This window comes from Glycine soja, chromosome 18, assembly GCF_004193775.1.
Source record: "Glycine soja cultivar W05 chromosome 18, ASM419377v2, whole genome shotgun sequence".
In the NCBI taxonomy this organism is placed as follows: domain Eukaryota; kingdom Viridiplantae; phylum Streptophyta; class Magnoliopsida; order Fabales; family Fabaceae; genus Glycine; species Glycine soja.
Genome location: NC_041019.1, coordinates 21,135,411 through 21,150,782, shown reverse-complemented (window position 1 = coordinate 21,150,782; position 15,372 = coordinate 21,135,411). Strand labels below are relative to the sequence as shown.

At 32.1% G+C, this 15,372-nt stretch overlaps 1 protein-coding gene across 1 annotated transcript; it reads left to right on the top strand.

Moving 5' to 3' along the window:
- Positions 1–1,133: 1,133 nt before the first annotated feature.
- LOC114397084 lies at positions 1,134–2,060 on the top strand. The gene is made up of 2 exons (XM_028359208.1): positions 1,134–1,560; positions 1,717–2,060. Exons 1-2 carry the CDS (start codon positions 1,134–1,136, stop codon positions 2,058–2,060), a joined length of 771 nt encoding a protein of 256 aa, XP_028215009.1.
- The last annotated feature ends 13,312 nt before the right edge of the window (positions 2,061–15,372 follow it).

The window sequence follows — 15,372 nt, the reverse complement described above, 5'->3', positions numbered from 1 at the left end:
GACACACGCGTCGCAGCCCAACAAGCCTTAGGTATTTTTATTATTTATTTAAAAATGCTTACCAAAAGAATAGCTCTTCTACGTCTTCTCCTTGCTGTTCCCGCAAGCGCCTCCATTGTTGCACAGTGCCACGTCCGTTTCCTTCCCCGTGTAGGTAGGCCCTTGCTCCCTATTTCTTCTCTGGTTTTTCTCGCTGCCTCTGGTTTTTCTCGCTACCTTTGAAGGGTTGATGACGATGTGCCTTGGGTCCCTCACCTCTGATTTGTCTGTGTTTAGTGTGGTTCCACTTTGTTCAAATGGCTTTAAACTTTTTACACATTCTCTCTCTTTCTCTATATTTGTGTTGTTATCCATTGGCTTTCTTTGTGTTGTTAATTGTTATCCGCTGATTGTTGCATGTACCCCACTTCTTTATTTTATTGTAAAAAGCAAATTTCTCTTTCTTTCTTTTTTATCTGCTGCTTCTTTATTTTATGTGTTAACTCTTTCTCTTTCTTTGTGCTGTTCAAAAAATATAAAAAGTAATTTGAATGTAGTAACTCTATGAATTTAAATGTTTCTTTATTTTCCTATTTATTCTTAAAAAATTATTTTCTAAAAAAGGTATCTAAATTGTTTAAAAAACAAAAAATAAAAAAAAATAATTTACAAAAACTAAAATTATTTTGAATAAAATTAAGCTACAACATGGCCAATAAGACAAGAACAACATTGATTAGAAATTTCTTTTTGTTGTTTGTTTTTTACTTTGAAATTGTTTACATTCATTTTTTATTTTTTTAAATTGTTGTAGAGATGAGTGCCTCTAGTCCTAGTCAAGCTAAAGAACAAGATGATGATACCAAACCTTTATGGACCTATGTTACAAAGATAAAAAGTGTAGGTGGTGGTGGAAATTATGAGATAAAATGCAATATTTGTGATTTTACCTTTAATGGGTCTTACACTAGAGTGGGGGCACACTTGTTGAAGATGACGGCAAAGGGAGTTAGAGTTTGTCAAAAGGTAGAAAGAGACACTTGATCATGAAATTGCTAGGATGTTTTAGAGTTTGTTGAAGATGAAAGACATCATCTGTAGAAAATGCCTTTAATTTGAAAGCTAGAGAGACACTTGATCATCAAATTGCTAGGATGTTTTACTCTTCGGGGCTGCCTTTTCATTTAGCAAGAAATCCTCATTATAGGAAGGCATTTGCCTATGCTGCCAACAATCAGATCAATGGTTACCAACCTCTAGGTTATAATAAATTAAGGACAACATTACTTCAAAATGATAGAAGACATGTGGAGAATTTGTTACAACCAATTAAAAATGCATGGAGCCAGAAGGGTGTGAGCATTGTTAGTGATGGATGGAGTGATCCGCAAAGAAGATCTCTTATTAATTTCATGGTTGTCACGGAGAGTGGACCTATGTTTTTGAAGGCCATTGATTGTTCAAATGAGATCAAAGACAAGGATTTCATTGCCAAACATATGAGGGAGGTAATTATGGAGGTTGGGCACTCAAATGTTGTGCAAATAGTGACGGATAATGCAGCCATTTGTAAAGCAGCAGGTTTAATAATTGAGGTTGAGTTTCCTTCCATCTATTAGACTCCATGTGTTGTCCATACATTAAATCTTGCTTTGAAGAACATATGTGCAGCCAAGAATACAAAAAAAAAAAACAATGTTACTTATGAAGAATGTTCTTGGATCACCCAAATTACAGGTGATGCAATGTTTGTGAAAAACTTTGTAATGAGTCACTCTATGAGACTATCCATTGCTCCAACAAGATTTGCCTCCACTATTGTAATACTCAAGAGATTCAAGCAATTGAAGAAAGGACTCCAAGAGATGGTCATTAGTGACCAATGGTCTTCTTATAGGGAAGATGATGTTGCAAAGGCTAAATTTGTGAAAGATACTTTGTTGGATGATAAATGGTGGGATAATGTTGATTATATTCTTTCTTTCACTAGCACTATCTATGATGTTCTTAGAAGAACGGATACGGAAGCTTCATCTCTCCATCTAGTATATGAGATGTGGGATTCAATGATTGAAAAGTAGAAGAATGCCATATATCAGTATGAGAGAAAGGAGGAGAGTAAAGGATCAACCTTTTATGAGGTAGTGCACTCCATATTAATTGACCGTTGGACTAAGAGTAGCACTCATATCCATTGTTTAGCTCATTCTTTAAATCCTAGGTAATTGACTCTATACTTTTTTACTTACATTTTTTTTAGAGTTACATAAATTTTAATCATGTATATATTTTTTTTAATTGTAGATATTATAGTCATGAATGGCTAAGTGAAGATTCTAATCGAGTTCCTCCACATCAAGACATGGAATTCATTCGTGAAAGATTAAAATGCTTCAAGAGGTTCTTTCTTGATGTGGATGTAAGGAGGAAAGTGAATATTGAGTTTGCCAACTTCTCGGATGGAAGAGAAGGTTTTGATGATCTTGATTCTTTAAATGATAGAGGTCAAATGGATCCAAAAGCTTGGTGGCTAGTTCATGGCATTAATGCTCCAATACTTCAAAAGGTTGCCCTTAAGCTACTTGCGCAACCTTGTTCATCTTCTTGTTGTGAAAGAAATTGGAGTACATATTCATTTATTCATTCTTTAAAGAGAAACAAGATGGCACCACTTAGAGCTGAAGATTTAGTATTTGTTCATAGCAACCTACGACTTCTCTCAAGGAATACTCCACAATATCATCAAGAGGAAACTAAAATGTGAGATGTAGCTGGAGATGATTTTGGGTTACTTAATGATTGTGGTATTCTTGAAATTTCTAATTTGTCTTTAGATGAACCAGAGTTAGAGGGTGTCTTTTTCAATGATGATTGCTAGTTTGTAGAATTCTTGAAGACTTGAAGTTGCTAATTCATCATCTTGCTTTATAATTTTTTTTTTGTAAAGAAACAAAGTGTACAAATTGTATAATGAGGTCTCTTAGTATTTTTTGTGACTCATTATCATAGGAAAAGTTTTTTTGAGATGATGATGAATATATAAATCTTGATTTTCAATTTAGATCTTTTATGCATATCGCTCATATTTAATTTTATGTAATTTTATTTTATTTAATTATATATATATATAGTTGTGTTCGTGTCCTACATTTTCAACATTACAGGTGTCCACGTGTCCGTGTCTGTGTCGGTGCTTCATAGCTTAGGTGTTTTTATTTTCAGTTTTCATATTTGTTCAGAAAGGGTCTTATCTCTTGTTCTACGCCTTCCCGTTGATTATGGCTAACATTTGATTCAATGTGATAGCTACTGAATTACTAGTGTGTTTGTAATGTCATACTTGTACTTTCAATGCAATTGATTGTGAAATTAAAAAAAAAATATTTGATCTATGTTCAAAGTTGTTTAGGATTGCTTAGGAAGTGAAACGAATTCAAAAGCGGTAAAAGAGATTGAATTGAAGGGATTTGGAACAAGCTTTAACTTCTAGGATGTCGATGGTTAGGTGCTTCTTTTCTCCTAAGAATAATGGGTGTCGTAAAGAAATCTTTACTGACAAATTAGTCCATTCAAAACTTAATGGAAATTAGTCCAACACACTCAGCAGCGATGTGACAACATTTTTGTGACATTTTCATCCCTATGTGTCACATAGGTGGATCTATTAACACTAACAAAAGAAAGTTAACAGTAGGATGGATTTGTCACATTTTTGTCACTTTTATGGACTAAAATTTAATTTTTCATCTTTTAGGAACGAATTTATCATTGTCCTACACTTCCAGGAACGAAAACGACTATTTACCCTAGTAATAATTAAGTACTTCTAAAACAAAATCAACCATGTTACTAATGTTACTAATCATGTTTGTTGAGTGAATGTAGTCAGGTGTACAATTTTGAGGAAATTTTCACATAAACATACAAAAATATATAATATATACATAAACATACATGTGCATTTATTATTAACAGAAACATACGTGTTTACAGTTCAAAATGTAAATTTGGGTTGGGGGACCCGAATTTAAATTGATATTTCAAAAATTCTGCAAAGCCAAGTAAAGAACTTGGGTCCCCCAAACCCGAATTCTTAACTGTTCTTTTTAAGAAAAGTATATTTTTTAATATAATAAAATAATATATATAAAGGGAATAAATTCATAATAATAAAAATATAGAATATAATTAAGGAAAAATTAATTCTAAGTAGTATTTTAACATGTGTATTTGCACATAATAATAAAAAAAATGTTTTCTTTTCCTTTTATGCCATTTTTTAATAATTTTATTAAAATGTATAATATAAAAAACTATAATTTAACACAAATTAATATTTATATTTGTTTAATTTATCATATATTTTTTTCACAATGATACTTAAATAATTTGTAAAACTAACGCAATTGGACTTTTATTTAAGTGGTTAAAATTAATTTTTTTTTGTTTTCCTACTACGATTATAAAGATGTTGTGGATTTTCCTAAGCTTTGATTTTTGTTTCATTGGATTCCTTGACATGAAAATAATTAGATTAAATTATGATATAATTTTTTAATTACCATATAGGTACTTAAATAAATTGCAAAGTTAAGACACTTGAACATGTTGTGAATTGTTCTAACGTTCAATTTTTGTTTCATTGGCGGTTTCTTTTCCTTGTGTACATTAATTACAAATGAGAAAAATTAATTAGCACTCTTAAAATAAATTAAAAAATGGGAAATGATTAAAAAAATAAATTGATTAAAAACACAACGAATAAATAGTTAGGTCATCTCAGTTATATTATACATAGAAATTAGAACACTAAGGTAATTGTGATGAGATACAAAGAGACAAACATAATAAACAGAACATAATAAAATGAAAATAATGGAACGTACTAACAATAACAATTAAAACACAAAAATGACGAAACTAATCATAGTTTGCAAGATGTTGTGCAATGGATATGTCTTCTTCCATTTGAATCATTCTAGTGAGTTGTTCATCATGTGCAACATCTGAATCGGTTATCGCAACATGTTGGCACCTTTAACATGTTTTCATCATTTTTTAACTCTGTTATTTCATATTTGATTAATTTTTTTGAATATTTTGCATGGTCTGTCTGTCGAAAGAACAGTTGTTTGACCACCTATGATTCGTGAATTCCATTAGAGAGAGCCCCTAGAGGCGCAACTTGCTTGATGACATCCTTGAGTGTTTCAATGTTGCATCGCAAACGAATTTCAAATCTTATTGGGTTTGTTTTAGTGAAAGATTAACCCAAAAAACTACCTTGTCGTGGTGCCTTCCACTTGCCATTGTAATACAACATTGCATCATGGGTAAGACTGATGGTGGATCGAAGTAGGTTGAGTATACCATCGGGTGTTATATTGATGGTACATAATAATTCTATAGGGCCAACAAAATGGTATTGCTCATTACACATTAACATTGTGCAAACATCATCATCATTTTTCAATTGCTGAGAATGAAAAAAAGATTGGTGACTTGCATCTATGGATGACTGTCAGTAGTAGATTTCATGCACAAATTGGTCATTGATTAGCTAAAAGGTGTTGTGCATTCTACTCTTGAGTGTCTCAAAAGAACACTCATTAGGAACTCAAATTGGTATTAGAGTAGGACATTGAAAATAAACACCAATTTGGTTGTGTTTGATTGATCCATTTGGAAAAATGAATGCTAATTTCGAGTTACCAATGGTCTGAGTGCTTGTTTTTTCCAAGAATGTCATAATATTGAGATTGAATTTGGTTTGTGAAGGTATGTTGTGTGGAAGTGTGTGGTTGTATTGAGGGTGTTTGGTGTTATTTATAGTTGTTTGAATATTTTCCCCATTGATGTGTATTGGAATCTCTTAAGGTTAGAATTATCTTTCTGGTAGAGGCTTATTTGGAATCCAATGTTGATTGAGACATGTCATTATTCTAATTTTGCTTTTATCGATATAGTGCATAGTGTTGTCAATTTCAACTGTGATTTTACTCTACTACCTGGTGTACCATTCCATTATTGTCAATTAAATGTCAGTTTTGTTGGTGAATCATTTATTGTTTTTTTAGAGACTTGGGTAAATTGCAAAGGGTTGTCAATTTAGAATATCATTTTACTCTAGTACATGGTGCACTAGACGTCCATTATTACTTTTAGACTTAAATTTAAATTATGAGTTATCAATTCAATGTCAGTTTTGTTGGTGAAACATCTATTTTTTTTCAGAGACTTAGGTAAATTGCAAAGTGTTGCCAATTGCGAATGTCATTTTACTCTGGTACATGGTATACTAGATGTGCATTATTACTTTTAGACTTAAATTTAAATTGTGAGTTGTCAATTCAATGTTAGATTTCTGTAAATAATAGAAACATGATTAATTTGCACAAACTTATAAATTTCAAGTGTCTGTGTTTTAGGGAGTTGTCATTTATTTTATTTTTGTTGTTAACATAAATTGAAACAAATGATTTATTTTATTACGTAAAATAAGTACTACAAACAACAACAACGGAATGTAGTAGGCAATGCAAACTCACAACGACATGATGTTAAAGCACTGAACACCGACATAGCACACCACAGGAAAAGCACAAAGCAGAAACAACTAACACATGGATCATTCTCATATTACCAAACTTGTTTGAATATTGGTTTGTGGGAAGGAGACATGTTACATCCTTCCGGCCTAGAGTCACTATCACTACCATGGTCTTTCACTCAACAATCTGCACTGCTCTCATATTCATCTAATAGGTCCTCAAGATTGGAGGTTGAATCATGTTGGTTATTTGGTGGGTTATTATTGTTAAAAATAATGGCAAATAACTCCACAAATGGTAGTGTTGGGTTGTTGTAAAAAATGTTGAACATTTGTCGAACATCAAGATCATTTCCCATAATAAAACACGTGTACATATGTGGTTGTCCTGGCTCAAATATGAGGTATCAAAAGAGTAGATGTTGGATATGTTGGTGTGGTTTAATGTTTATTTTTTGTTAAACAAGTTCAACCATGAAAGTTGACCATGAGGTATCAAAAGAGTAGATGTTGGATATGGCCTTGTTGACCATGAAAGTTTTTGTATTGTTACTAATGAAGGTGGTGCCCTAATTAGTGTTGCACATTTAACAGTTGTAGTAAACAAAAACATGCAGTTAGGTGACATATAGTGATAAGGGTTCAGATGAATATTTGAAAGTGATACGAATGTCTTCAGCTAGTAGTGGTATTTATAGAATTTCTCAGTTGCGTTTAGGTGTTCACTGTGCAGTCACATGCACTGGTAAATGACATGTGAGCTTGTCCAGCACATGGCCTCGAGATGTGGTAAGGGTCATTGTGTTGAGCAGTAATAATAAAAAAAATAGTTTGAATCGTTCGCACAAGGTTTTTAGATTCTTTGACGTGAAAACTATGAAATAAATTTGTCACAGATATTTTTAATGTATTGGAGACAAATTTTATAAATTGTATAACATGATCACTTAAACATTGTTTTAAGGGTCGAAAACATAGTTTTTTTTTATTACTACTAATTTGAGGTCATTCTTGATAAAAGTGTTACACAATATACTTTTTTAGATTCTTTGATGTGAAAACCATGAAATAAATTTGTCATAGATATTTTAATATATTGGAGATAAATTTTGTAAATTGCATAACATGACCACTTAAACATTCTTTTAAGTGTCGATGACAGGTTTTTTTTTACTATTCATTTGAGGTCTTTCTTGATGAAACTGTTACATGATATATATATTTTTTATTCTTTGACGTGAAAAATATGAAATAAATTTGCCATAGATATTTTTAATATATTGGAGATAAATTTTATAAATTGCAAAACATGGTCACTTAAACATTGTTTTAAGTGTCGATAACATAGTTTTTTTTATTTTTACTATAAATTTCTTGATAAAATTGTTACACGATATATCTTTTTTGCCTTGTCATGAATTCATCAGGTTAGACAATTGGTGGAGTATAGTCCATGTTCGAAGGACAAGGTGGAACGTAATCCGTGTTCGGGGGGAATTGGTGTGTATATAGGATTAGATTTTGTTTGCATCATGTTTGTTGGCCATGAGGATTGACCAAATTCTACATTTATTGACGCTCCAGTTGGCGATTGCATACATAAAAAAATAACAGAATTACTTCGATACCATGCCAGGTATTCTTCAAAAAGCTTTGCATGTCCTATAATTGGTTGTCCCTCTAAAACCATTGATTGACATTGTTGCCAATACCCTATCCACTTTGCATGTTTTTTCAGCCCAACTTGTGTCAGTTTGACCACGCATGTCGATTTTGTAAAGTTTGTCCATGTTTTTTGAGGGATCTGGTATGCTTTGTTGTAGCCAGAATTAAAGTTTAACTATATCCACTTATTGTCATTTTACTATTGAGAAACAAATTAGTGTGGTGCAGGTTGACCATATGGAGGAGTCTTTGAAAGCTCTTGACTCAATAAGCTCCAAAAATTAGAGATATGGATTCCACAAGAACTGAAATAATACATTTGAATAATTAATTAATTATTAAAAACACAAACCTCAACGAAATTTTTACGTAATCAATAGTTTAATATTTATTACATGTTCAGGGGTCATGTTGTCTAAGCTTATTCTATAACCGACGACATCTCCATGTGGTGTGTCAGTAAACACTACTAGAAAATGAGGTTTTTACATCGGTTATTTAAGACTTTCAACATAGATTATTAACCGATGTTAAAAGTACCAATGTTGAAAGTATTATCGTTAACATTGGTTTTCCAAAACTGATGTTAACGAATAAATACAACATCGATTATTTAAATAGCCGATGTTATATGATAAGAACTATCAAAAAAGAAAGTTATAAATCTATATATCAACATCGGTTTTTTAAAAAAATCGATGTTAACCTCCACAGTTAACATCAGTTTTTTAAAAAATCGATGTTAACTGGCACTAACAACATTTGTTTTCTATTATAAAGTAAACGAATGGAGTTTTTTGAATTGGGGGGGGGGGGTCACAATTGTGCTTCAAGGGTGATCTTATAAAGTAAATTCAACTAATGGAAATAGAGAAAAATTGTAACATAATAAATGAATTAAAAAGGTGAACAAAAGTAATAGTGAATACTGAATAGACATGATATATATGCTTTGGTTTTCTATTTTCACATATTGCCACAATAACACTTTCTTTTTCAAATGATTTAGCCATTTCATGCAATCTCATGAAATAAAAAAGTCATTTATTTCACAACAGACATAGATGATATTAGGGAACAAAACTTACGATTTTTCCCTACCCATTTAGCATTCAAGCCTTATAAAAACAAACCCATTTGCACACTGCAAGTACACGACCAGAGAAACCTAGAATCGACCCAAAAGAGCAAAAAAGAAAAAAAAATAGTGTAGTTAGGGTTAAGGTAAGAAGAGAAGCATGTACCGATACTAAGAAACAGAAGGGGGAAAGAAAAACTAAACTAACGAGCATCTATACTGAACCAAACTAACGATCATCAATGAATCAGTCATTTAAACAAACACCTTGAGTGCATACTCCACTTACCACATCAATGAAGTTAATCGAAGCATACCAAAACTCTTACCAGCCTCACATTCCAAGTTATTTATTAAAGTGGGTAGAGATAACAACAAAATTATGTACCCTACCGAGCCTTTGTCTTCCGCGAGAGAGCAAGCAAGGTGGCGCAACATTTTCTGACGCTTTTTTTTTTGCTTCTCCAACCGTTTCTAGCTCACGCGTGTACGCGTCTTCCGTTTCTGATACGGTGGCGCATGCAACCGATAGCGACCCCTTTGTCTCTAGCGAGAGACCCACACAAGGTGGCCCCTTTGTCTCCAATGCACTTGTACTTCAAGGGTTTAGAGAGAGTTGAGAGAGAGAGAGAATGACTTTCGTGGCCGAGAAAGGGTTCGCCGCGAGAAGTTATTTAAAAACATCAACATCGGTTATTTGAAAACCGATGTTGTAAGTGCTTAAACGACATTGATTTTCAAATAACCAATGTTAACAGCACGATTTAGCATGATTTAGGTAGTAGAGAAGGTGCGAGAGTGTTGGAAACGGAATATACAAAATAGAGAGAATTAGAGGAGTGCAGATTTTTCTTTGGTAATAAAGACCAAGATAGAAAAAGCAGAACCACCAAATGTGTCCCAATTAGGTTCCAGATGGCACATGTTCAGGAGTCTCGGGCTGTTTACAATTCAAGACCATAGGCACAAAAGCTTGTGTCTTTTAGAATTATGTTCAATAAATTAAATAAAAATAAAAATAAAATTACATAATGATAATATTTTGTATTCATCATTTTTATAAAATAAAAAATATTAATTATTTTTTAAAAAATTGAGTATATTATTAAAAATAAGAGATTGGATTAATAAATCAGTAAATGATAACGATATTTAAAGTATTTTTTTTTCAAAGCAGTAAATTAAGTATTATAATAATAAACATTGATCCCTAATTTTGAGAATCGTTAGGAAAATAAAAATAAAACTATTCATTACATGAAAATATAATGATGATTTAATATTTATTTATTGAATGGTGACAAATATCTCATAAAATATACTTATTAAATATTTATTAGACATTTTTATAATAAATAATATATACATTGTCTAAATAAATGTTTTGTATGATAAATTTTTTATTTTTATAATAATTAAATAAAATATATTAATAATAAATTTTAATTGTTTGAAGATATAATTGTTTTGACCAACATTCTATAAAAATTTTATAAAAGTTAAACTCTACTATTAAAAACAGTTTTTTTTTTATTTTCAAATGAACTAATATGCAATAATTAATATAAATGTGTGTTATATTTAAATGATAATTCTGAAATAATAAAATTAAAATTACAGAATTTATTTTAAAATTTTAGTTTAATTTTTAAATGCTTACCTTTTGAATTTGTTATTTTTTTATTAATTATTATATTTTTGTAATTAAAATATAATTAATAACTCAATATATGATTTTTAAAAAAATATATAAATAATTAAAGAAAAAGAGTTTAGATTAGACCTGAATAATTACGACCCGCACATCTTAACTTTAACGGAAAATCTTCACTTTAACTAAACATAGACATTTATATGGATAATACCTAATTTTTTTAATTGAGAGACGGGGACAAAAATCGATATATACCTACTCACGTGTTCTCATACTCATACTTGATATATACATACATATATATATACATATATATATATATATATATATATATATATATATATATATATATTAAATCACTCTTATTTTATATTATGTATATTACATTTCTACCCATATTAATCTTTTACCCTTACTATTCCCTCCTTGTTTCTTATTTTGGATTCATTTCTAGATCTATATACATTTATTTGTGAAGGAATGTTTGTGTGGATTCATTTCAAAACAGTCAAATTCGTCACGGACCTACCTTATTATCATGTTTACAATTCAATTTATATATACTATGAAAGAAGAAAGAATATAATCTGTGAATGGGTGTGGAGGGAGCTTGCCCGCCCTAGTTTTTTTTATTAATATTGTATATGTTATTTTAAATTTAGAATATTTTTATCTTTAAAAAATATTTCATCCACTTATAATTTTTATTTTGAAGATAATAATACTTTTAGATAAATATTATAATTATCTTTTTTATGGTCTTCATTGTGAAGATAATTTCTTTATCTATTTATAAAATATTTGACTATAAATTTTCAATTATTAATATTTTTCCTTTTATAATTCATTATTTATATTTTTAAAACTATAAATAATTACATTCATAATTGAACAATTTTATTAGCATTCCTTTTATATTTATTGGGGAAGAGAGGGATCCCTCTCATTTTCTTAGTTTGAAATGTAATAAATAAAAAACAAAAACTAAAAATTTAATACAATTAATAAAAAAGTGACAGAATAAGAAAAATTAATAATATAACACTACTAAAAAAATAAGTTTTAACATCGTCCTATTAACATCGGTTATGATAAGAACCGATGTAACATAATACGCGGTGGCATTTTTGAAAATAAAATATCTTTATTAACATCGATTATTTGAAAACTGATGTTGTAAGTGCTTAGACGATATCGGTTTTCAAATAACCGATGTTAACAGCACGATTTAGCGTGATTTTAACATCGGTTATTTGAAAATCGATGTCGTCTAAGCACTTACAACATCGGTTTTCAAATAATCGATGTTAATAAAGATATTTTATTTTCAAAAATGTCACCGCGTATTACGTTACATTGGTTCTTATCATAACCGGTGTTAATAGGACGATGTTAAAACTTAATGTTTTAGTAGTGAAAGCTTAACCCACTGCCACTCCATCTAGTATATGGAATAATATTAAACTAATAGATATTATACTAATCATATAACAATGAATTTGAGATTCATCTTACCTCATAACCAATGGATACGTTGGGTTGTGATTAACTCTTGTTGCAATGAAGGGCATGTGATACCATGCCCAAGATTGCAACAATGACGCACACCCGCCCATGGTTTTCGCCTCAGGGTCAGTGGCCCTACACATTTCCTTGTATAGTATTGCAAGACAAGCAGAGCCCAACTATAGCGCCTAACTCGTTTGAGATTATCCAACAAAGTTAGGTACATCAAATGAACTCGATTTCCCACCTTGTCTAGCATTAAAACCCCACTAATTAGCCATAAAATATAAGCTCTACAATGTGCTTTTAACTGTTGTTGTATTGGTTTTGTGGGAAGCATTGGCATATTATCTTGCAGCCACTAAATTTTAATGGCAAAGTCGACTAGTGCTTCTCCCTTTGACGGAACCACACCCAAATATTGTTGACACATATCCTCCCAGTCATAGTACGTTGCACCCATTACTGGCCTACCGTCAACCCTTCTTCCAAGTTGTAGTGCTACATCCTCGAGTGTAATTGTGCATTCCCCAACAGGAAGATGAAAACTGTGGATCTTTGGTCTCCATTGCTAAACAAGTGCAGTGACTAGATGATGATCAATTTTGACACGTCATAATTTGGCAACATCAGCAAAGCCAGTATGACTTAAAAATGACTCAATTAAAGGATGAGAAGGGGGCATGGAATGACAATAAGAAATGATTATTGGTTGTTGTCCTTGTAAATTCGAAGTTACAATTTTTAATTACCACGACAATAAAAATTGTGTTCAAATAGAAGGTTATAATATAATTTTATTTGTACTCACCATGTTTTGTATCTTTGAAGATCTATGATAATCTTGTTTCCATTATATCATTGTTGGCTTCATTCCCCCTTTGCACAATGAAAGTTGTTAAAAAAAAATTTGTGATTTTAAATAAGTTGGTGTAGGGTATTTACAGACATCAAGAAGTATTATATACGTGAAGAAGTGTCAGTGCAAACACTGTGTGTGTCAGGAATCTTGCCAAGACACTGCGCAATAACTGTCTGCGTCAAGAATCATGTTGGATCACTGTGCAAACACTGTGCGCATCAGGAATCCTATCGGATCACTGTGCGTGTCAGGAACCCTGCCGAGACACTGTGCAAACATTATGGGCGTCAGAAATTTTGTCGAGACACTATGTGCATCAGGAATCCTACCAGATCATTGTGCGAATACTATGCATGCTATGAATCCTATCGGATCACCGTATGAACACTGTGCGTGTCAAGAATCCTGCTAGATCACTATGAGAACACTATGTGTGTCTACAATCTTGCCAATTTACTGTGCAAACACAGTGCGCGTCAGGAATCCTACTGAATCACTGTGCACATTGGGAATCTTACCGAGACATTATGCAAACATTGTGCACGTCAGGAATCCTACCGAGACACTGTGCAACAACAGTGCGCGTTAAGAATCCCGTTGGATCATTGTGCACATCAAGAATCCTGCTGGAACACTGTGTGAACATTGTGCACATCAAGAGTCCTGCCGGATCATCGTGCCAACATTGTGCACAACTGGAATCCTGTCGAGACATTGTGCAAACACTGTACGCGTCAGGAATCCTGCCAGATCACTATGTGAAACACTGTGCAAATACTGTGTGCATGGGGAATCCTGCCAAGGCATTGAGCAAACATTGTTCATGGTACTATGCATCAAAGATTCCTATGCAGACGTGGTACAAACACTACTCATGGTACTATAGTTGAAATTATTGGTGCAATCTCGACCATTAAAAAAGTTGGAGTGATGAACAATGTTGGATCTATAAGAACAATATTGTCATATCATCACCTTATAAATTAGACTCATAACATATTCTTCATAACACATCAACCCCTTCACCTGATAACTTTTGATTCATTATCAAATATATAGCTTATTCACATACATCACAGCTTAGTATAACCATGTCAAGCATAAATCAAGCAGTCTCTACTGTAGTCCACTACAATGCCTATGTAGCCGATTGTAACATTGGCATAGAGTTTAAGAGCGAAAAAAATGTACTTGTTTCTATGAAGAGAGGCATGACCTTGAATGCCTTGAAAATAAAATCCAACAAAAGATGGGTCTAAATCGAGGTCAAAGCATCACAACAGTCATTTATCGACATCTCGTAACTGTCAGGTTAGGCATGTTTAGTTACCAGGCTGTTACCGTCAATGACGATGGGGATATTGACGACATGTTTAATGTTTATAACCGACATGAATGCATAAGTTGCTTTGAGTTGCTCGTACAATACAAACAACAACCTTCTTCTACCACTAATGTCGAAACAACTAATCTATCACCACAAATTCAACAAACACAATATACTAACTACCATACTAACACAAAGGTCCATGTTCTTACACCCTAAAACCATGCATGCCCAAAAATGATTGTTACATCCTCATTTTGAACCTACTAAATTTGGTGCACACATTAGCTCATATACACAACTGCTTAGTGGATCATCAGATTACTATGTGACAGCTCTACAACTTTTGAACTTAAATGAGCCCCCCAACCTAGATGCCCAACCAACTACTCAATCTCAAAGAAACGAAATGTCACACAACTATCATGGTGAAAACAGGTTGTCAGATGAAGTAGTTGGTGACTTCAGTAACAATGAAGACGAAATTATGACGATCAATGATGACAACAACATCAATGAAAATGACGATAATGACATCCAATTTCTTTTTCAACCGATGACAACTGAAAATTTCTATCGTCCATATCCAAATTGCATTGATGTTGGTGACAACCAAGTGGTAGAGAACCCTTACTATAGGCATTTTTTGGACCTACCACAACAATTTGAATCGCATGATGGCGAGCTATATGTTGGTTAGCGATTCCATCAATTGAAGGACCTCAAACACACAGTAAAAATGTGGCACATT